The 23063-nt window shown below is 59.1% G+C and overlaps 1 protein-coding gene across 1 annotated transcript; it reads right to left on the bottom strand.

Moving 5' to 3' along the window:
• Positions 1-16628: 16628 nt before the first annotated feature.
• On the bottom strand, positions 16629-22222 carry COMMD7 (COMM domain containing 7). The gene is made up of 9 exons (XM_038159383.1): positions 22028-22222; positions 20749-20802; positions 20561-20663; positions 18965-19021; positions 18848-18885; positions 18196-18286; positions 18023-18072; positions 17482-17530; positions 16629-16950 (listed from the first exon to the last, which is right to left on the bottom strand). The coding sequence occupies exons 1-9, from the start codon at positions 22184-22186 to the stop codon at positions 16874-16876; spliced, it is 678 nt and encodes a 225-aa protein (XP_038015311.1). The 5' UTR covers positions 22187-22222; the 3' UTR covers positions 16629-16873.
• Between the last annotated feature and the right edge of the window lie 841 nt (positions 22223-23063).

The following is a 23063-nucleotide window of genomic DNA, read 5'->3' as shown; positions in this document are numbered from 1 at the left end:
CTGGAACTGCCTTATTCTTCCCCTCAAACACAAAGGAAGCCTGCGTGTCTCTGTCTGCATCTGAGATGTTCACCTGCCCAAGGCTGGGTGGGAGATATGTGATCCACCAACTGGGTAGCTGTGATCCACCAGCAGGATGGAAAAGGGAAATGATCTCAAGTTGTCTTGGGAGAGTCATTTCAAGGGAGGCACAGAAAAGTATGAGGGCTCTGGCAACACTTCGGACTGCCACCTGGTTCTGGTGAGCCACACTGGGAGAATTGAGTCTGAAACTAGTGCAGGGAGAGTTTGCTGGATTGTTCAGGAGAGAGGAAAGTGTCTTACAGAGATGACTCAGCTTCCTGATCTCTGAGAAATGGATGCTGAGAGAAGACACATTTGTGGAAAACCAGAGATAGACACCAAGAGCTAAACCCTGGCACCACCTTAGGACAAGATGAGTAAGAACGAACAGACCATGAACATCCCTGTGTCTGAAACAAAGAGATGCTGACCAAGCCTTGGAGCCATCAGGCTCCACAGGAGTGACCTCAGAAGTATTGGGAAGAGAACCTGGTGGCTGCAAAAAAGACCTTGGTCAGGTTCTGGGTGACATGGCCCAGCCTCTCACAGCAGGCACTGGGCACTGCCAGGGGTCCCGTCAGGGTCTCTGTGCCCAAAGTGAGAAATCCGATTTAATTCTCCTGTAGCTTTTGCTAACTCTGAGCCTAAACAATGAGGTTTCCCCTAGCAGAATTATTCGTGACTTTAATCAAAACCCAATTTAGATCCAGGTCAGATAATAAGTCAAAGCAGCTCAGGGAAGTCAGCAAGGAGCGTGGGTTCCTTCTGGAGCCTCTTGGATTTCTGTCTGTATCACAGCACCAAACATCATTTGGTCAGACCTCCAGCTTGGGAGAGGCCTGGGACTAAGAGAAACAGAGCAGCCAGAGCCACCGATCGAGAGGGGATTTGTGGAAATAATAGACATTTTTCCCACCTTCTTATTCAGTCTCCAGCGTGTCTTCAGCGGGCTGGGAATCAAACCACGTGGCCACTGGATTGATGTGCTTGGGGGAAGAGCCACAGAAGGAGTGGGGTAGCCTGGCGCCGTGGGGAAGAACCAAAATACCCAGCAGCTGCCAGAGCTGTGTGGGAGCCTGGGCAGGAACAGCCAGGGAGCTGCAGAGCAGGGCTGAGCTCCATTCCCAGAGCTGCGTGGGGAAGGCTGATGGCACCTGCCCACATCCTCTGTGACTGCACATGATGCCACGTCTCCCTCGGTTTCAAGACCAGCAAATTCACCCTTCCCTGCTTTTTCTCTTCAGGAGAAAGAAGGGGGGAAAAAAAAAGCCCAACCAGGAGACCACAGATTTGCAGGCTGGGCTGTGCTAAGGCGGCACAAGCTGTCAGCAGGCGCGCCGGGAGCAGCCGGGAGCAGCCGGGAGGAGCTGGGGTGCCCTCAGCAAGCTGGAGATCTCATTGTCTGCATGGCAGAGGACTAGAGGGAAGGAATAGGAACCAAAAATAATCTTACAGTTGAAGAAGTAAGAATGTTCCTGTGACCTCTCACAGTTGTGTTGGAGTTGGACTCGATGATCTTAGAGGTCTTTTCTGTCCTTTGCAGCTCTGTGGTTCCTTGATTCTCTGATGCTGTGCTGGGGGGGTCTGTCTTCCTCCACCAGTCCACAGCAGGGTCCTCTCCATTTTTCCAGGTGTGATCTGTTACTCCAGGCACATCTGCTCAGGCCATCCTACCCAGCCCCATCGCCCTCCTTTGAAATCCTCACCATGGGTACACTCCAGCAGCATCTGCAGCTGCAAACAGCTGGATGGGGCTTTCCAATGAGCCTGCTCTGAAATCAGGGCATTGCTCTGCTTTCTGAGGAATCCCCGCTGCTTCTGCAGGACCCCTGGGCACAGCTGGCACAGGAGGGGAAAGCTGAGGTGGGCAGCTCTGATCCTTCTGGAAGACCCCCCCGGGGGTCTGGCCTTTACCTTACAACATTTAAATGCCAATGCTGGAAGGAATTCCTGGCAGGTGGAGAAGACACCTTGTGCTTGGGGAGTGCTGCCTGCACAGCAGGCCCCAGGAAAAGCTGGGTTTACATTTTTTTGGTGTGTTGGGGGACACTGTGGTGGTATTTCTGGGTGAGATTTCATGGACTCAGGCTGAACCCTGGGAACTGGTACGGCAGCAGGATAATGAAATGCCAGCTATTCCTCAGTCTGGCTGCATCCCACCACTTCAAAGGCTTTGACCCAGCAGTTAACTCAGAGGTGGACACTGGTCCATGTGGCTCATCCATCCCTCCTGCCTAGCTGGCTGCCAGCAGGGTCTGTGCTGAGGGCACTGTGTGGCTGTTGATGGCAGAGCTGCTTGTGGCTGTCCCTGAGCGAGTTCCTGGTGCCATCCATCCCTCTCCAAAGGCTGGTTACCAGCAGAGCTGAAAAGCCTCACCTGCAGCATCACCCCAGGAGATGCTGAGCTTCAGCCAGGCTATTTCCATATGGGACAGGAGACAGCAGAGCCCTCCCAGAGCCATACCCCATCCCATGGCATGCTGCTGATTCTCATCCAACTTCCTGCGTCAGACAGCACTGGGGCAATTTCTCCTGGATTAATCTGGGGACTGTGTGATTGGGTTTTTGCCCGATTTCCTCAGGGATGTCCCAAGTGTGGGATGGTCCCAGGATAAAGTAGATTCTGTGCCATCCTAGGGGCTGAACGGGTTAATTTTTGTGCTTCCCTCCCCAGCTCGCTGCGGACTCTGGCTGGGACAGAACATCTGTCTGTTGCTATGGCTGCAGTACACTTGAAGGGGATGACTGGATAATTATTGCAAACATCCATCCTGCCGGGTGTGCTCCCGGACCCTCCCTGCCCCAGCCAGGGCAGCGCCGCTGCTCGGGCCCAACTTCCCTCGCAGGGACCCTACCGAGGAACGGTGAGTTGGCATCACCTTTTCATTTGCATAATTAATGTGGCCGAGGCTGCAGGGCTCCTGGGAAATCCGACGCAGAGCAGCAGAGATGAAATGGCACGGAGGGCTCCAGCCTTCTCGAGGCTCTTTAGAGCTCGGCTCGTTGCTGACGCCCCTCTTTGGAGCTACCGGGGAGTGGTTCTTCCCTTGCCGTGCATTTACCACCCACTTCGAACCGAACAGATTGCTCTGGGCTCATCCTGCCCTGCCTCCTCCAGGCACAGGATCCCACCTGGCTGCTGCTGAGCAGGACCCTGCCAGCTCAGCACAAACCAGGCTGCAGACCCCTGGGACTGTCACACCATCAGGGGTCTGGGAAGCAGCGAGGTCCTGGGTCACAGCGTGGACCCCAGGCTTTCCCTGGTTCTGCCCTAGGCAGGCTGCTGCTGCTGCTGCTGCTGGCACTGTTGCCTGTGTTCCCTGCTGCCTCTGTTCCCCTGCTCGTGCTCCCTGCCTGGGCTTCCTTGCTGCTCTCCCTGCCTGTGCTGCTGCTGCCTGCAGCTCAGCGACTTGCTGGGCTCAGCTGCGCCCACTGCTCACCCTGCAGCAGCTGGGCACTGTCCTGGGTGCGTGGCTGAGGTGCCAGAGCTGGATCCCCAGCCTCCAGCAGAGCCTGCTGCCAGTGCTGCCCGGTGGATCCCTGGCCTCTGGTGGAGCCCACTGCCACTCGGTACCTGGTGATCCACCTGGGATCCCTGGCCTCACCTTGCAGCTGTGTGTGCTGGAACACGGCATGGCCTAGCCCCACTTCTCCCACTAACTCCTTCCCCTGCTCCTAGGAGTCAGCCTGCCCCAAAATACCCATGTCCCCTTTGTTCCTGGGGTTGCTGCTGTTCTTTTGCCTGCTGGCATTTAACCCTGCCTGAGATCTCACACCAGGGGTGTTCAAAAATCCAGATCTTGCCCTGTGGATTGTCCCTGTTTCAGGAAGTCCCACCTCTGAATTAACAGAGCAAAAGATAATGCAGAAGTTCCCCTTCTGAGCAGCCACTGCTGTTCTGTTTAACTGGGAACTTCAATGCAGCCATTGTACATTTTTTTTCTGTTTGTCAACACGTGGTGGGTAAGAAGCCCAAGTGGAGCTGGGACCAGGATGAGGGCAGACCTCCAGAGCCACTGGTCAGCAAACAGCACCACAGCTGGGACCCTCTGCCATGCTCACTTTCACTCTGCAGGGATCCAGGTAGGCTGTGCAGGACAAGGCTGCCTCTTGCTTTTCTCATTACCTGTAACATTGTCAATAAATAATACCATTTTCACACGGTGCTTTGGATCTGCAGAGCAGCTGTCAAGCACTCATTGGTGTGGAACATTCCCAGAGGATCCATAGTTAAGGTAGAGAAGATGGAGCCAGGTCATGGGAGCACAGATAGGTAGGGATGGAGCCAGCTCTGAGACACTCCATCAGGCAGTGCTGCCTCTTTAAAGTAGGAAGGAGGATGGCACAGAGATGGAGAGATCTGTGGGCTACTCCTGGGTCCTCTCTGATCCTTATCATCCCAACATTTTTGTGTATGATTCAACAAAGTCCTTTGCTTGCACAACTTACTTGATTCTCATCTCTGTGACTCAGGTGCAAATGATCTGTTCACATTTGCAGTGAGAGAGTTGAGCCCTGTGGCTACAAAACCTCAAACACAGAAGAGAACCTCACTTTGATTCAACCTGGAGGACAGAAGCCAGGTGCTTCTCTTTCGGAGGCCCTTGCAGAGGGAATGGGGTGAATGAGGGTGGCAGGTGGGTAGGTGCCACATGAGCTCTGTGACGTGGCTCCCAGGCACAGACAAGGCTGGCATCTGCTTGCCACACATGCAGAAGGCCTGTTAGAGTGTGAAGGGCTCCTGGAGTCCCCCTCCTCCCCTAGGAGCTCATCATATCCTGCCCCAAGGGAACTCTGGGATCTGCTCTCCTGAGTCAGGCCGTGGGCAGCCAGGGCAGGCTGGCTTTTTGGAGGGAGGTGTTCAGCTCCACAGAGCAGGCTGCAGGGAATTGCAGGCGCTCAGCACCTCTGAAAGCCCTGCCACAGGGTGCCCAAATCTCTGGGGAGGTACCTCACTGCTGGGTGCCTGTGCTTGGAGGTGACTCGCCTGAAAGCACACAGGGTATCCAGGAGCTGCAGGGCTGTGGGAGGATCCCGGCAGGAGGATTGCTGTGACAGGCAGAAAGATGGTGCCACTTTCTTCTTGCTGTGGGGTATCTGTGGCAGCCTGGAGCAGGTGGGAGGCTTCTCCTCCAGCCCCTGCCTGTGGTCCCCACTCCTGTTGGTAATTCTGGGGGAGAGGTAGCAGAGTAGCAATGTTGTCAGGGCATTATATCCTGACAACAGTGTCAGTCCAGCGGTGACACCTGGGTCCCCGGGCCAGCCCTTAGAGGAAAAAGTGCTCTCGGGGACAGCTTTGGTTTCTGTGCTCCCCCAGGACTGCAGGCAAAGCCATGGCTGAAATGCAGAGCTGTGCCTGGCAGCGGGGCAGTGGCTGCAGGGGGAAGGAGGAGGAGTGGGCACAGGGCTCCCCCAAGAACAGCCCTGGCTTGGAGCTGGCGACGGGGACTGGTGTGGGGATGGAGCCTTGCCACCTCCCCTACCTCCTGGGCTTGGCCCCATTTCCAACGTGTCTTGGCACCATATGGCGCTTGCTTTATTTGTTCTGCTGCGACTTGGGAAGGAGGGCAGTGTTTCATTGTCTGGCAGAGGAGGTGGGACGCAGGCACAGGAATATGCCCGTGTCCCGTGGGATCACCGCCTGAGCCAGGCGCTCCACATCTCGTCCGAGCCGCAGGTCTGTGTCCTCATCCTTCCAAACAGAGGGGTTTCCCCGGAGAGTCGCTGCCGGAGATTCACCCACCCACGTGGCGTCGGAGCTGAAGCAGCACCGCGTGTGCGGGCGCGTCCCGGTGCGGAGCACGACCGACCCGCCACGGGACGCTGCCTGTAGGAGGAAAACGTGGCAGCGCTGCTCCTGACTCATTGCACAGGCAGCGATCCTGCGACAGCGATGCCGGGCTTGCCCAGCACCAAAAAGTGACAGCATGCTCCACCCACCCCGGCTGCGGGAGCAGGAGCCTTCTCCGCATGCCCGCGGTCTGGAGGAGCCGCTATCCCGTGCACATCTCCCCGTCCTGCTCCGTGACACACCAAATCTCATCCTCCTGCCTCGCCTGCCGCCCCCGCGCTCCCCCGGCTCTGCCTTTCCCTCCCCTCGGTTGCCCAGGGCTCAGCTCGCCCCGCGGAGCTCTGGGATGGGGAGGAAGAGGAGAAAGGCTGCTCAGAGGCTGAGGCCCAGCCCTCCCAGATTTGCATATTTTTTTACTGGCTCCCGAACAACACATTTCTCCGGGGAAGTGAATGCGTCGCCTGCCGTCCCCGAGGGTGCTGTGTGCTGGGACGGCAGCCGCTCTGCGTGGAGGGGCCGCGGTCCCGGCACCCACCGCGATCTGCTCCACACGCCCGCACTTCTCTGCTGCCGCAGGAAAAGCCTTTTCCTCGGCGGTTTCAAAATTCACGGGCTTCAGTGCTGCTGCCCTGGGACTAGGTCCGGTCCCTCTTGGCTCACAGGAGTCCCGGAGGCGGCCGGGCTGCAGCCGCCTGCGCAAATCTGCTCATTTCTATTTTGTCACTAGAATTTCCAGCATGTCCCTCCTCTCGTGTATAATTTAGTCGCATGAAAAGGAACCGCGCGAGGAGGAGAAGAGGATGGGGAAACTTGCAAAGTCAGCCATGGAGAGGGAATCTGTGTCAGGAAGCATCACAAAGGGAGCCGGGGGATTGGCTCCGGTCGCTTCCAGCGGCTGTGTGTGTGCCAGCCCCTCAGGAATCGCCCGGCGGCTCCTTCCCTCCCTGCGTCCCTCTCGCCTTCCCTGCGCTGCGGCCGGGCTGGGACAGCCCATCGCCGTTGCCATGGCTGCGGAGCGCGGGAGGGGGGGCTCGGCCGGGTGCCCCCGCCCGAGCATCCCGCGCCCTCCTCCCCGCGGCCCCATCGGATACGCTCCGGCCCCGCCGCGGCCAAAGCCGCTCCGTGGATTTGACACCCGTGGGATTAGACAGGGCTGTGCCCGCGGGAGGAGGAGAAGTAGGAGAGGAGGAGGAGGAGGGAGCAGGGCAGCTCCGGGCTGGGCGGCCGCCAGCCGCCCCGGGGAGGGCCGGGAGGGCGGCGGGCAGGTAGGGCGGGCAGGGCGGGCGGTGCGGGGGGGGGCCGGGGCCGCTCCCCAGGGAGCGGGGGGGCCCCGGCGGGGCGGCGCGGGGCACAGCTGATCCCCGGCCGCAGCTGATCCCCGCCGCCCCCCGCCAGCTGCCGCAGCGTGGGCGCAGCCGCGGTCCCGCGTGTCCCCGCCGGCACCGCGCACCCCGGCCCGGCCGAGCGTGGAGCCCCCGCGGCGGGGGGAGCAGCAGAGCCCCGGTGTCCCTGCGCTGTGCGGGACCGGCGGGGCGGCGGCGGGAGGAACCGCTCGGTCCTGCCCGGGGCCGGGGCGGAGGAGGAGGGAGCGGGGGCTGTTCCGTCCCCGCAGCCCGGACCGCTCAGCAGGGAGCGGCCGGAGAGGCTCCTGCCCGAGAAAGGGGGGCCGCGGGCAGCAGGGAGGGGGAGGCCCGCGCTGCGGGCAGCTGCCTTCAATCCCGCCAGCTGCGGCCCCGGGAATGGCCCTGCCCGGCTGTGCCCTCCCCGAGCTCTCCTTGGGGCGGCGGCTGCAGCCGGGACACCGGCCTTGCAGCGAGGAGGCTCGGGGAGCGGCCGTGGGACCGACATCTCCCGAGCCGGGTCGCCGGCAGCGAGGGCGGCAGCAGCACGGCGGGCCCGGGACCACGGGTGTCGGTTCACCGAGCCCTCGGTGGGAGCCACCCCCTCGCACGGCCACGGCTGCGGGGCACCGGCAGTGGTGTGCCCCACCGGGGCTGCACCGAAGCGCGGTGTGCTCCCTGCCGCGGGGACCCTGCGCACGCACTCGGGGACAAGCGAGCAGCGGTTCCGCCGGGGGCGGGCAGCTCCCGTTCGCCCGGGGCGCGCTGGGTCGCTGTGCTGTGTGGGGTCGGGGCGCAGCGAGCCCTGGCAGTCCTGCAGTGCAGGAGAGGGTGTCATGGCCTCTGCGGTGCCACCAGGCTCCCGGGGCTCCCCGCTGCGCAGGCAGGATGCAGGCAGGGTGCCTCCGTGCTACCGATTACCATCTTGTTTGGAGCCGAGGCAGCGGCTGTAATCTGATGCTCTCAAAGTTGGTGTTTACAAGGGACATGGCAGCCATCAGAGGCTCTTCTTGTTCTCCTGGTGAAAGCATATTCCCGTCTCTGCCGCGTGTGGCTGCTCCGTGTGCCGAGCACTGCCCGGGTCACACCGAGCATCCTGCAGAAACACCTCAGAGGGTCAGAGCCTCCAGAGCTGCTGTGCTGTCCAGCCCGTGGGGTCGGGGCCCCATACTGGGGGCTTTGGTGGGACGCTGGGTTCAGACCCTCTGGTGCAGTCGGCACTCGGGGCCAGCCTGCTCCGGGTGCCTGCAATGGCCGTGTGCCGTCAGGAGCCCACCTGCTGGACAGGGCGTGCTGCGAGGAGGGCGAGCTGGCTGCCGCGGGACTCATCAGCTCCCTGTTGACAAATCCTTTCACTCTCTAGCAAGCAGAGCGGGACAGAGCCCAGCCCGAGGCTTCCCAATACCACTCCAGCCCTGCAAATACTGCGTCCTTGCTGGGAGCCCACAGGGCACCCATCTCCCCAGCTGGGGGGTGGTCTGGCGAGATGCCCCCCCCACCTGAGCCCTGGCACTCCCCCAAGCTGCCCCCTCAACCCGAGCACCCGCAGCCCCACCCGACAGGGCTCATCTCCAGAGCCAGGAAACGCCGCTGGCATCTGTGCCCTCATCTTTTCACCGGGGCTGCAAATCGCATCGGTCGCGGCACTCGGAGCCCGGTTCCAGCGCGGGTGCTCCAGCAGGGTCCGGGAGCTTTGGCACGGCTCCCACAGCACAGCGTGACACGGGACTGTGCCTGACGAACAGATGGCACCAGTGCAGCCACAGCCAGGTTTGGTGGCAGAGGATAACCTGCTGCCCTGTATCCGGGCTGCCTCGGGAGCGGGGACTGGCGCCCCAGCCCTGGGGAGGGCCCCGGGGATGCTGTTTGCAGAATGCTGGATGCAAGGGCAGGCTCTGCTCCAGGCAGGTCCGGGGGAGCCGGGCAGGATCAGCAGCAATAAAAGCTCCACGAGCCCTTTGTGTTGCACCGTGTCTGGGCAGCACTGCCTGTCACAGGGCAGCAGAGTCCCTGTTTGGGGGTTTTGTGTCCCTAGTCCGTGGGGGTCCTGCTGGGAGGAGAACACAGGTCAAAGCCAAACCGGCTGCAGTGGGGGAAGTGCTGATGGGAGCTTGTGGGTGGGTGTGGGGACTGCGGATACCTGGGCCAAGGCAGGAGGTTATAAGGCAGGTTGGAAACCAGGGCACGTCATGGCAGGGAACAGCCTTGGGAGGGGATGAGGCTGGAGCTGGAGCACACTGAGCTTGGAGGCCACAGTGAGTGAGCCGTGGTTATTCACGGCGCCATTATTACAGCCACCCATTTCCAACACCCTCGGCAAGGCGGGAGCGCAATGTGCTCCAAGGAAATGTGATTGTGGGTCCTGCCCCTTGGCCCGGTGCTCGCTGCACTGTGCAGATGGAGCTGGCAGCGCCTCGGCTCCGCTGCCTGGAGGGAGAGCGAGCGAGATGGTGGAGGGGAGGCAGGACTCGTCCTCACGGGCACAGGCAGAGCTCTGCGGGAGGGGGACAGAGCTGGCGCCATGGGGGACAGAGACGGTGACAGGGAGAGGAGAGGCGAGGCAGCCTCGGGCTGGCTGCGGTGGCCACTCTCCCTAATGATCCCTGCCCCAGCCAGGAGCGCTTTCTCCTTCTTCCTGGAGTGGAAGGAGTGATGGGCGCGTCACCTGCAGGGGCTGGATGTGTCACCTGCCAGCTGCTGTGGTTGACAGTGCTGCGCTTGCATCTCTGTGTCCCACAACTGTCCACGGCTGGCCTGGCTTTCCCCTCCGATCTCTCTGCTCCTGGCTCAGAGGTTGGTTTCTAGGCAGAGCCTTAAAAACCACATGCATACAAGTACTAAAAAAAGCATAATTTTATTCAATAACTGCATTGTGTGCTCGGAATTCGCTATATGTGAGATGGAGCAAGTAGAAAAACTGGTGGAAAGGTGGGTGCTCCCCCTCTCCTTCACCTGCTCTGTCGAGCGGCTCCACGCCCGCAGCCCAGGGAGGTGGGCTCTGGCTCCCCCCCAAGTCCCACCCCATGCAGCCGGGCCAGCACGTTGGGCTCTGCCTCCGCCTGAGACCGGGTTTTTCTGCACCCAGGGGGGCTCCAGAGAGCCCAACATCCCCTGCTCCTGCTGCCTCCCTGGAACCTGGCCCTGCTGAGGCCACCTGCAGTGGGACGGGCACCCTCCGGCATCCTCCGGGATGTGTGTGGGGGGAGGGGGGTGGGCTAACGTCGGTAAATGCATAAATACAGCTGATTCCTCGGTAGTGGAAGCTGAAAGTCCCAGCCTGCCTGGCTGGGAGCAGGCGCCGTGAGGTGCCCCCCAGAGAGGTGACGGGTCTCCTCGTTATTGTTATTATTATTTTTAATCTGCTCTTATCGCAGCCAGCCCGGCTGAAGAACTGCCTGACCCAGTGCAGCACAGGGCGTGTGCGGTGGGACGGGAGCTCACTCCAGGATGAGCCGCGGGTGATAGAACGGAACAGGGACGCTTGGGTTCAATTTTATTGCTTTTGAATAAGTCCGGGGGCTCCTGCCCCCAACCCGGAGCTGAGCCAGCGCGGGGGGCTCTGCCGGAGGCGGTGGGAGCCGGTGCTCGGGGCTGGGGCTGCTGCAGGGGTAGTCCGGGGGGGGCTGGGGTGGGATGATGGGGGTGAATCCCGGCTTTGGGGGGGTCGAGGAAAAGTGTGGCTCCGGGGCTCCCGGCTGGGAAAGCGCTTGTGGGAACTGCGGGGGAGATGGTGCTGCTGGCAGCGAGGGGCGGGGGGGTCGAGGTCGGGGGGCTGCCTGCCGGGTGCGGGGAGGGAGGGTCCGTGGGGCCAGGAGGAGGATTGGGGCTGAGGAAAGGATGAGGGAGAGGAATGCGTCGAGGAAAGGGGACAGGGGAGGGAGGGATGCTCGGGGATTGAGGATGCAGGGAGATATCCTGGAGGAGGGCGGGCAGGACGCCCCGGGGAGAGAGGGCGGGGGACGGGAGCGGTGGATGCAGGAGCGCAGCCCGGAGAATGGAGGGCGCGGGGCGGGGTGTCCGGAGGGTGGAACCGGGCGGGTGCGGGGGGCGATGGGGGTGTCCGGAGGGTGGGTCCGGGGGGCGATGGGGGTGTCCGGAGGGTGGGCCCGGGGGGCGATGGGGGTGTCCGGAGGGTGGAACCGGGGGCCGATGGGGGTGTCCGGAGGGTGGAACCGGGGGCCGATGGGGGTGTCCGGAGGGTGGGCCCGGGTGGGTGCGGGGGGCGATGGGGGTGTCCGGAGGGTGGGCCCGGGGGGCGATGGGGGTGTCCGGAGGGTGGGCCCGGGGGGCGATGGGGGTGTCCGGAGGGTGGGCCCGGGCGGGTGCGGGGGGCGATGGGGGAGCGCGGGGCGCTGCGCGGTGCTCTGGCGCCCTCTGCTGCCCCGCACCGCGCACCGCAGCGGGGGCGGGCCGGGGGCTCCGCCCGGCCGTGCCGTGAGTTTGTCGGGTCTCAGCAGCGCGGGTGGAAACGGAGGGGCCCTGCCTGGGGATCCCACCCCAATCCCCGCCCCGCGGGGGTTGCTGAGCCGGACGAACAGGGCTGCTCGCGTTGGTGGTCCCTGGGGAGCGCTGCCAGCACCCACCCGTGTCACAGCCAGCCCTGCAGATGAGGGGCGGTGGGGTGAGGGTGCAGGGACAGTCCCCAGCCCCGCGGGACGGCGGGTCGGGCCACCCGGGTGCTGGCGTGACGCCGAGTTCCAGCAAGCGAAGGGCTCTTGACCTTGCACGCAGCCTTCACATTTTCCCGCAGGAATGCGAGCCGTGCTGTGTCCCTGTGGGCAGCAGTGGCCTCGGCCCCCCAACGTCTCCTGCCTGCACCCTGGCTGCGCCCTGCTCCTTATCCACATCCCAGCTGTCGATGTGAAACAAAGCTGAGAGATGGGGACATGATGGGGGTCATGCATCGTCCTTTCTATGCTGCTGCCATGGACACCGGCTGCAAGGTGTAGCCTCAGGGCTTGGTGCTGCTGGGGCTGCTCCGAGCATGGATATGGGCTGCGGTGCTGGGGCTGGCGTGGGAATGGCACGGGAATCCTCCCCTGGTGTTCCACAGCTCCCCATCCCCACTGGGGCTTGTTAAAATCTCGTTTCCAAGCAAAGCTGCTCCCCAGCGCTGTGGGATGTGTCAGTGGCACAAGGGTTAACCCTGCTTTCCCTTTCTGTCGGTGCCTGGTCTGGGATAACCTCGTTAGCGGTGGCAGTGATGCCCCTGGGACAGAGCAGCCCTATAAACTGGGGCTGAGTGCTGGGAAATGGGCTGAGCTGCCTCAGCGGGGGGCTGGTGGGTGCTCCCCCCGCCAAGCACCAGCCCGGGGCTGCTCTGGGCGTCATGGAGAGGAGAAGCTGTATCAGGCTCTTGGGGACACGATGGATTTGTCACCGCAGGGCCTGGCATCCTTTGTGAAGCTGTGCCTGCAAGGGAGGAAATGCCATCAGCCCTGCAGAGGACACCCTGAAGGCACTGGGTGCTGAGAGGTGCTGGCCAAGCCCTGATCCCACAGCTTAGGGGCTCCTCTCTGTCCCCCAGGACTCAGCTCTTCCTCCTCAGCCACTTGCAGTGCAGGATCACACAGGGACCTTGTCACCATGGCTGTGCCAACCATGCCACCCGCACCCCACACGGGGCCTGGGGATGCCCAGCCACTCCCTCCCGTGGGGTTGTTCCTTGGATGGGCTGGGGAAACACCCACCCCCTTCCCGAGGCTGGCACTGGCGTGGCTGCCCGGGCATTGTTTCTGTCTGTGCTGTTGTGCCACAGGCTGGTTTCTGGTGGCCACCTCCCCTTGCTGAGGGAGAAGATGGGTTCCATATGCTGGAGCATTCATTCCCTCTGCTGATCGACAGCCTGCGGTCTGGCTGAGCAACCCCAATTGTTCCCAGTGTGCTTGGACAAAGAACTGCCTAGAGAGATGGCAAGGCTTAGGAGCAGACGACATGCTAGGAATATTTCCACTGCCTTGGACACCACCAGTCTCTTCCCCCTCCTCCTGCAAGAACGGGAGGCAGCAGCTCCGTTTGCAGGGAGGGTGGGATGCCTTCCCCCTGTTCCGAGCAGAGTGGGGGCAGAATCCTGTCCCAAGGCAGGCTGCGGACTTGTCCCTGGGAGCGTGTCCTGAGCTGCATGGTGCTGTGCCTCGCCTGTCTGCTCTGATGAGGAGACAGCAAGCACCATGGGAACCCCAGGGAGCCCCACGCAGCCCCTGAGGGTCCCTGTCCCCAAGGATCCATGTGGCACAGCAGGGTGGTGGTGTGCCCTGGGGCCCTCCAGCGTGCTCAGGGCTGCTGTTCCCAGGCAGACAGAGCAATTTGGGGAGGTGCAGTTCACAGCTGGTGTTTTTACTGGGTGCTGCATCACCCCAAAACCTGGAGGAACTGTGGAGGAGGAGAGCATAGAGTGAGGAAGGGCAGGATTGCCTTCAGCACGGGCTGAGCTCCAGCTGCCTTGGGGCCCTCACCTGCCATTTCTGCTCTCCTTGTCTCACCTGCTATGGCTCCCTCCCGGCTGTTGGTCAACCCTGAGATTTGTCACTCTATTTTGCAAATGGGAAGGTTGGGACAGGGATAATACCAAGCTGAAAGTCCTCAGTATGGAGCAGCTCCTGGTGAGGTCTGTGGAAATCAGGATGTCCCAGGGAATCTCTGTCAGTTCCCACATGACCTGCTCAAGGTCAGGCAGAGCCAGCAGAGAGGAACCCCAGCTCCTTCCTTCCCTGCCTGCCTGTGGGCTCACAGGCACGAGTGGAGCCCACATCTGCTCTGCTCCCTCAGAGCAGAGGCTTTTGTTCTCAGGGTTTGGAGGATTCCTTCACATATGAAAGGAGCAGCAGCACTGGCATTTTCAGTAGGGAGAAGATGCTTCATTTGAAAACATCCCAATTCCCTTGGCCATTAGCATCTGACACGGCTGAGAATCACAACAGCATCGAATCCACGCTGGGAACTGACAGAGCCCAGAGCGCAGCCCCTGTTCTGTGCTGCGTGCTGGCGCTGGCGGGGATGAGCAGGAGGATGCCTGGGAGCACAGGATCCCCAGTGCAGCCTGGCTGCTGGGGCCCCTCTGCCATCTCCCCTGCACCCAGGAGACACTGCCTGGCAGCCCGGGGCGTGCTGCGGTGGCCCGAGGCAGCAGAGAGGCTGCAGAGCTGCGAGGGGGGGGCACTCGCAGGGAGGTGACCGCGTGTGGCTCCGGCACGGCCGCGAGGGCCCAGGCGTGCCCCGCAGCAGGGACAGGGACGGGGGGCTGCGCCACGGCCACCCCGGAGGAAATGGGCCGGGAAAGGCCTCGGGGAGGCAAACGGCCGCGGGAGTACGGTTAGCTGCACCCCAGGCTGGCGAGAGGCCCCTGTTTCCCCCGCGCCCGCTGTCCCGCCGAGATTAGCTCTCGCCTGGCTGCGCTTGACGGGCAGGCGGAAGGGGCCGCGCACACGGGCGCGGCGGGGCCGCCCGGAAACACGGGCAGGACGGGCACGGGGCCGCTCCTTCCCTGCGGCTCAGCCCTGCCGGCGGCCGTGCCGGCTGTGCCCGCCGCCTGCCAGCTCCCGGCGCAGGGCTCTGGACGCCGGCCGTCACCCCCGTGCGGGTGGCGAGGCCGGGCCGCGCTGCGCAGGAAGGCCGCGGCTGCCACGCTGTCTCCCAGAGCCGTGCTCGTTCCCGGCCGGCCCCCTCGGGAGGGTGACCCGATTCCCTCACGGTTGGCGTCCCCCCGTGCCGGTGCTGCCGGAGCCGGCTCCCCCTGCGGCCCTTACCCACGGGGCTGCCAGCTCGGCTCATGCACAGCCAAGCGCGTGGGATGAAAGGCCGCCCGGCGGGGCCCCGGCAGCGCTGGTGGCAGCAGCGAGGTCACGCCGCCCGGCCGAGCTGCCCGTGGGGACCGCGGAGCACATGGAGGTGACCCCTGCACTCGGGGTCAGCGGGCTCGGCGTGCGTCAGCCCCGAGCGGCTTAATCCCCACCGGGCAGGGGGAGGAGCGCGGGGGGACGGCGGGTTCCTGACCCACGGCCGAGCCCCGCATCTCCTCCGCAGCGCCGTGGCCACTTCCCCGCATAACCGGATAGGGCCGAGTGGTGCCGCCCTGGCACGGGGAGGGTGAGGAGAAATAATGGGAGCAGGCGGCAGAAGATGTAAAGCAGAAAAATTGCTTTTGTCTTGAGAAAGCAGCAGCCATTTGGACTGCTTCTTCCTCCTTGAAATAGCTTTCTTTTCCTGCCACCCAAAAGGAGACTGAGTATTCTGTCGAACAGTATTTCAGAGGTTTTTTGGTTTTGTTTTTTCATTTTTACAGTAAGCACGTGACAAAGATTGAAATGCTTGTGACTGACCTGATATGTGGGAAAATAAATAAATCTGTTCCTGGGTTTGCCAGCGGGATTCCCCAGTTCCCAAATATATGGCTCAGCCTGTGCCTGCTGTCGTTCCCAGTCACGCCTGCAGCGCTGCAGGAAATGCAGTGCAGGGACACTCAGTGCTGGGTTTGCTGCAGCTGGGAACCCATGGCTGAAGCTGTGTGTTGCAGGGAGCTTTGTGGTGCTTTTCTCACAGAAATGATCTGTTTGGGACAGGTGTAACTGGAAGCAGCTGCTGCTGCAGGGAGCCCCACAGCAGACTGGCAGGATACCCGGGACAGTGAATCCCTTCAGGTGGAGGCTGGAAACAGTATCTTACTGGGATATTCCCTGGTAATGGGGTTTGTTCCCTTCACTGGAACTGCTGAGTGTGCCAGGGACACAGCGATGCTTTGGGACATGCCCTGTAAGAGGAGCTTCCTTCACCCCTGTGCTGTGGGAGAGGCTTCAGCCAGCTCAGGCTGCTGGACTGCTGAACAGTCTGGACATGAGAGGAACCTCAGTGACTGTAACATTGCCCCAGGTGGGTTGGAGCACCCCTCTGCTTCCTGATGAAGAGCTCATCCCCTCCCTCAGTCAACTGAAGAGTTGAGCTAATGGCACTTCATGGGGTTTGGACATATGTCCACACGGGCTGGGTCTGACTGTGCCATGTCACACAGGCTGCAGATTAAAGAGCAGCACATCCAAATGAGATTTATCTCGTCACCCCCTGAGATGTCCCCCCACCCCCATGCACAGAGACAGCTGTTTGGTTGTTTAAGATTTAAAATCACCTACCACTGAGATACTTTTCCATAATGAGGCACAATTGGGAAGAAGCTAATCAACATGTTTTTTAATACAAGAGAAGGGAGAGGCTTGAAGGGAGCACTAAGTGATTCCTCACACTGGATGCTTTCCTTGCTTTCGTCATCCTGTCTGCTTAATCCCTCCAAGTTTCAAAATGATTCTTTGCTCTTGTTTCTCTTTTCTCTCACAAAATCAGATTCTGATACAAATGGAGCAAGATGGGAATGGGTTTATTTCTTTGCTATTTTAGTAAAGGTATCCACATTACTTCTGACCACAGTTTCTCATAATAGTGTAGTAAAAAAAAAAAAAAAAAAAAAAAAAAGATGAGTGGACTTGTAGGTGCTTTGAAAAAGCTGAAACTTAGCCCAGGTTTCAGGTTCTAAAGGATTGATGGGTCCTGCTGGGCCATGACACCACTGCTCATTGCACAGCTTGTCTTCTCTTATCAGGGTGTGAAGAGTCAGCTGGGAAAGAGCAGATCTGCAGGCCCACGAGGAGAAATTAAACATCCCGGACAGATGTCGGCTCAGGTCTGTGCAGTTTCAGCTGAAGCTTTCCAGGCTGGTTTTGACCCGTTCCATTTCATGCAGAAAACTGTAGAACTGGGGCAAAGTTAACTCTGCAGGAAAAAGAAAAAAAAAAAAAAAAAAAAAGGGGAGGGGGCATAAAATCTTAGATTTCAGGTTACATTTCCAACATTGGCAAAGTTGTTCTGGTGCTACCATGGAGCAACTCATGTTCACCTAAGCTGGGCAGGATTAGCCACTGTGATTCCCAGCAGCTGGTTCCTTATGCTAGCCAGGCTGCCAGGGGGCCAGGCTGGGATCTCCCCCTGGAATGGGATCTCCCAACAGCACTCCATGCTTGGGAAAAATTCTTTTTCCTCCTCTGCCCTGCTGCTCTGACTGCTCAGTGTTTACTGAGGCACAGATGTGAAGGTGCCCAAAAGTCAGTGTTCCTAAACAGTCCTGGAGTGCCTGTGGGGCAGGAACCACTGTGATGGAGAGGCTGAGGCAGGAGTAACCACAGGGATGCTTTTGCAGTGACCCCACCCTGGTTCTGCCCCCAGACTCCCCCACCCCCAGCAACACCCCGAGTCCCAAACTGCAGCTTTCCCGTTCTTCCCTCTTGTCCAGAACTATTAACTCACCAACATACACGTTTTCCAGTTGGCTCCCTTTTTTAATCACCAGCTTCAGCTTGGGGAAAGGAAAAGCAGAAGTATTTTAGTTCAGAGACCTGTATCTGAGCACCAGGAGAGGACAGCAGAGCAGGAGTCTGCTGTGAGTTTGACTGCTGCACAGCACACACATCTTTGACAGGCTTTGCAAAAGTGTCACTGTAGGAACAGATACCCCGGGCATTGGGAAGATCTCTGGAAGTCCTTGATCCCACTTTCCCTCCCTCCCCAAGATGGTTGACCTTTGCTAAACTGAGCTTTTTGAACAGCTTTTCAGAATGGGCCAGGTTCCTGTGATACCTCATGTCTTCAGAGGAGAAACAAACAGCAGCGTGTCTGCTCTCTGCTGGCAGCAGCGCTTGGAGACTGAAGATGCAGCCACAGAGCCCGTTCCTGTGAGACCCACTGAGCTTCCCTCTCCTTCCCTCACAGCCAGTGCTTCCCACATGCCTGGCTGGAGCTTGTTCCTCAACTGCCCTACAAGCTGAACTCTGTGATGTGGGAGATTTACCTGTAAGAAGATACTTCCCACTTTTTCCAGCTCACTGCTCCCAGCAGTCACTGTGAGTCAGAAAGAAGAGAAGGCAGATAATCTGTTAGTTAAGCAGTGAAATAAAACGTTATTTAGCCAAGAGCTGCCGCTGGGTTTCCCAACTCCTCCAGTTTATGTTGTAGCTCTTTTACCTCCAAACTTCCACTCCATGTCTATCAGCTGGTTAATCATCAGTGTCTGACCCACAGCCAGGCGTGTTAGGGTGGGGGAATTCACCTTCCACTACAAGAGCAAAAGACACACCAGCAATTAATTCAGAGAGGCCTCTGTTTGTACCTGAAACTTAAACAAGAGTCAGAACGAAGGCAGAGGATGGCAGAAGCCCAGAGTAAAGAGAGAACTAATGTGGTCAGGAGGGCTTTCAGAGGTGTTTGAGTCCTGCTAGGATTTCCATCTGCCCTGTCACTTCTGTAAAGGAAACTCACTGGTTTTGTTTTAGCACTGGTTCAGTGTAACAATATCTGTGCAAAAAGCCATGTGTTCATGTAACTGCATGACCTCAGGGCTCAAAGCATGGGAAGCACAAAAACATCACATGAAAGCCACACAGCAGTGCAGGAACTGTGACACTGATGGGGGAGAGGCCCTGGCAAACCAGAGGTATCATCAGACAAAGTGCTCCTTATTAGTTCTCTGAGAATCTTCAGTTCAAAATCCCAAGCTGGTTTTGAAGAAAACACCCAACGTGCCGAGGCGTCTCAGGAGCACAGTGGGGTTTTCTGAGTTCCCCCTCACAGAACTGACGTTTTGTTAGCTTAGAAACAAGCAAAAATATATCAATACCTGTTCTGCAAAATAACTGGCCTTCTCTTCACTGAGGCCTGTGGGGGAAACCATATGAGATTACTATATGTGATAAATATTAATTATCTTTTATTTAGTGGAAATCATGTGACCTACCTAGAGCAATAAAATCTGCTCTGACTTGTTCAGAAGACAAATTCCTCTTCAGGGCACCTGAATAAACACCACAAAGAAGAAAAGAAATCACTTTTTAATGAATCAAACCGATTTTTATTGAGTCAAATAGAGGCAGGGACAGGACCGACGCTAGAAAGCCTCTGTTTCTGAGCTGTGTTTTGAAGCAAACCACAGCTCCTCGGAGATTGGAAACCCAGTCGTGCCTGCCAGTATCTCTGCAGATGCCCGGTGCTTTAAAAGTCCGGGCTCTGGGAGTGCCTGGGAGAGGGCGAGATCCCATTGCAGGTATCCATGGGAACAGCGACAGCGGTTATGTTTTGAAGCTGCTGCTTTCTCTCCTGTAGCCGCTTTGCTTGTTAAAGGAGAACTGTTAAGGCTGGCGGGCTGCTAATTTGACCTACCTGCTGTGTTTGGGATGATGGGTGTGAACGTGTGCATATAACACTTTCCCCCGCTGCGCCTTCCCCCTTTGTTCTGGGGCCCAGGCAGCACGGGGACCTTTACAAGGATTCTGCTCTCTGAAGCCAAGAGCAGGAATCTCATAAATTCAAGGAGACTGCCAGCCCCACGTGGCTTTCCGGCTGTGTAGCACAGAGGCAAAGTTATCTGCTGTGATCTGTTCTGATCCCTGATATCGTGGCATCCCAGAGCTGGGCAAAAGTTACAACGGGATTGAAGCCAGTGCGCACACACAAGAACGACAAGATGGGGGCACCAAGGCCTGAATCAGGACAGGGAAAAATGCAAATTCTGCATTAAATCTCCACAAGACGGTAGCAGGAAAGAAAGTTATTGCTACTTCAGGATAGGCAAAGTTACTTGAAGCAGTAGGACAAATTTAAAACAAATTCAGAAAACAGTTGTGCTCAGCATCAGGGCTTTGAAGGAAGCTACAGAGAACCCTGGGCTGAAGGGTAATAGCAAGGGACTATTAATAACAGGAGGGATCAATGGGATGAACGTGCCGTGGAGTGTTTGATGCATTCTCGTGTCAAACGGCAGCCACAACATCACAGTAATCCTGTAAAGTGCTGGAGTCTGGGGTATTCCAGTGGAATCCCCCCGAACCTCTTCGTCACTGTTTATGAAGGAGAAAGAGCTGGACACGGTAAGTGTTTCTCCAGAACTGCAAGGTCAGCTGTCTCCTTCACATGGCCTAGAACTGCAGCAGTCCCAGCCCGCTCCAAACGCCCGTGCACTGTCTTATTTGTCTCCAACAGCGCTTGGCCTTGGAGGAATTACAGCACTGGGTCACTTGGGTGGGAGATCCTGCAGAGACTCGGTGCCAACACGACGCTGCCCTGATCTGGCAAAAGGGATTTACCGGTACTGCTTAAACCAAGATGTTGTGCTGCATGTAATGCACAGATATTTAAGGGAGTTTACTTAAGCCCGTGAAATGTGCATGCAGGCAGGGTATAAAGAATACAAAGAGTCACCAAACAGGGGAACTTTTGATTCTTAAGTGCTAAGCGCTGTATTAGCTACCATTAGCACTTATTGTGCAAACCAAGCCCTGCGGGAATGGCTGGGACAGATTGGCCTCAGGGCAGGATATGCAAATACATCACTTACCGTTGGGTACCAGAAGAATACTTTTGACAATGTTTTTCAGGGGGCCCAAGCTGATTTTATTCATGGTGGCAAAGTCTGAGAGTTGTGTCAGAAATCTTTCTACCTGCTCAAGAGAAAGAGCAGTGACAAAATCTTTTCTCTGTTTCGGACCGGAGCTGCACTCACACATCTCTCCAGTTCTGCCTTACCTCCTTGGGCTCTGTCAGATAGCGGAAAAGCACTTCAGTCAGCGCTGAGAATTGCTGTGAAGAAACAGGAGAGTGTTAGACTCGGACATCAGCACCTCACCACCACAGCGGCACCACGATGAGGTGGTGATGTACCCCCCTGACCCAGCCCCACCTGCCTCCAGCACACTGGTCCCAGAGCTGGACCTGTGCTGGTGCCCTGTCCTTGGCTATGTGATGCCTGGGGATTTGCTCAGGATGCTTTTCAGAGCCTCCCAAGGGTCTGTGCAGCTGGTAGCTGGCACTGCACAGGGCTTTTGTGACTTGTGGCTAATCGGAAGCTGCTGTTCTATCTTGTGCAATCCAAAAACTGCGAGTGGGACAAGTTGTGAACATCCAGCCTCATGTTTCACAAACCCCATGGGGTAACCAGACTGACTCGGGAAAGGAAGAGAACTGGTTAAGGGTCTAGTTGCTGCTTTCAGTGTTTTGGGCGTGCAGCTGGCAGGCAGGGATGGAGAGGCTGCTGGCACCAGCACCAGCGCTGGCTGTGATCTTCTGGGTACGGCCAAAAGTGGTATTGGCTGCTTTGTGGCTGCGGATCCTGCCCTGCCCTTGGCCTCGGCCATGTAACAGAGATGGCACTGGGCTGTCACCAGGCTGTCACCAGGCTGATATCCTCAGTCCTGGCAAGCTGAGCTGGAAAAGCGTCAGCGTTTCCAGTACCTTCAGTCTAAGCTGCCCACCCGGTGTCGGTGACCTGGAGGCAGACAGTACCAATGACCAGAACCATTCAGCGTGAGGCAGGAAGCGCAGGGTGAGAATCTGGGGTGGGATCACAACCCCAACACTCTGTGGTCCCACCACAAACCCCAGCGCTTGACAGGACCCCATCGCCCACCAGGCACGATCTGAGCCCTCCACCGGGAGCTCCACCAGTGTCCCTGCCCATGGCAGGCGGGTGGAACTAGATGGGATTTAAGATCCTTTCCAGACGAAACCGTTCTGGGATTCCACGATTCCATAAACATCCTCCAAACAGCTCCGGCGTGCGCGGGGCTCGCCCGGCTGCATCGGGGCTGTACCGCCGGGCACCGGATACGCCGCCCGCCCTGCCTCGGGCACCGGGCCCAGCAGGGACCCGCCCACGCGGGGCTGGAGACGCGGCGGCACCGGCACACCGGGACTGCTCCGGGGCTGCGCTGCCGGCCGCTCCCGCTCCCGGTGCCGGCCCGCCCCGCCGCTTCCGTGTCCGGGGCTGCCCCCGCCGTCAACCGCGCCCGTCCCCGTCCCGGCGCACCTGGGCGCTGAGCTGGTTGAGGTTGTGCATGTCGGCGCTCACGGCCTCCGGCACCGGCTCGCGGGTGAAGTTGAGCAGCCCCATGGCGGCGGCGGCGGCGGCTCCGCCCGCCGGGCCCAGCCCCGGCCCGGCCCGGCCCTGCCGCCTCAGCCTGAGCATTGGCGGCCGCACTTTCCGCACCGCCGCGGCCGCTCCGCGCTCCGGCCATCCGCGGGGCCCGGCCGGCCCCGGCAGCGCCCGGGCTGCCCCTTGGCCCGGGCTGGTCCTTGGCCCGGGCTGGTCCCCTTGGCCCGGGCTGGCCCCCTTGGCCCGGGCTGGTCCTTTGGCCCGGGCTGGTCCTTTGGCCCGGGCTGTCCCCTTGGCCCCCGCAGCGGGACCGGGGGTCGGTGGAGCCGGGGGCTGGAGAGCTGGCTGGCAGCTGAGTGCTGTAGGATTTTTTACTGTATAAAAACCTTAAAAAAAAAAAAAAAAGCTTAAAGCCGTGGTTTATAAGGTGAATAATGGGGTTATTACTTTTTTTTTTTTTGGGGGGGGGTGGTTTATTTGGGGTTATTTTAGGTTTTTTCCTCCAAAAATTCCACTTGGGAACTGAAACTTCGGCGTGCTTTCCCCTCTCTGGTGTTCCCAGCACTGCTCTCTGCCTAACTCGGGGTGATGAGTGGCCCAGGGACAAGCAGCCCACATCCCAGGACTGGGCTCTGTGGAATGAACAGATGTTGCTCAATGAAGCAGCAGCCATGGGATGAGCCAGCCCATGGGCAGAAAGTGCCCAGATATCCATGGGTCAGGGTTCCATAGGGAGATTTCAGCTCAATTCTCGACATAATCCGTATGCAGGAGGTCTCCTTGACTCACAGATGTGTTGTAGGAAGGCAGAGGAATTGCCTTCTCATGCCCTGTTACACAGTCTTGTTTCTGCTCAGTCTTGGGAGGAAGGCCTTGGTCCAAGAATATTGAAACTTGATTTATTCCCGCAGAGGACAATGGAACTGATTCCATCCTGAAGGACTCCTTTGCCTAAAATTGCTATTTCACA

This window comes from Motacilla alba, chromosome 20 (assembly GCF_015832195.1).
Source record: "Motacilla alba alba isolate MOTALB_02 chromosome 20, Motacilla_alba_V1.0_pri, whole genome shotgun sequence".
In the NCBI taxonomy this organism is placed as follows: Eukaryota; Metazoa; Chordata; class Aves; order Passeriformes; family Motacillidae; genus Motacilla; species Motacilla alba.
The sequence above is the reverse complement of the archived record's forward strand: the minus strand, read 5'-3'. Positions and strand labels throughout refer to the sequence as shown.

Coding starts and splice junctions, on each gene's coding strand:
- COMMD7 (XM_038159383.1), bottom strand. CDS start 22,186: ATGCTCAGGCTGAGGCGGCAGGGCCGGGCCGGGCCGGGGCTGGGCCCG. Junction 19,022..20,560: donor TATTCTTCTGGTACCCAACG/GTAAGTGATGTA, acceptor GTGTTTATTCAG/GTGCCCTGAAGAGGAATTTG. Junction 18,073..18,195: donor CATGGAGTGGAAGTTTGGAG/GTAAAAGAGCTA, acceptor TCTGACTCACAG/TGACTGCTGGGAGCAGTGAG.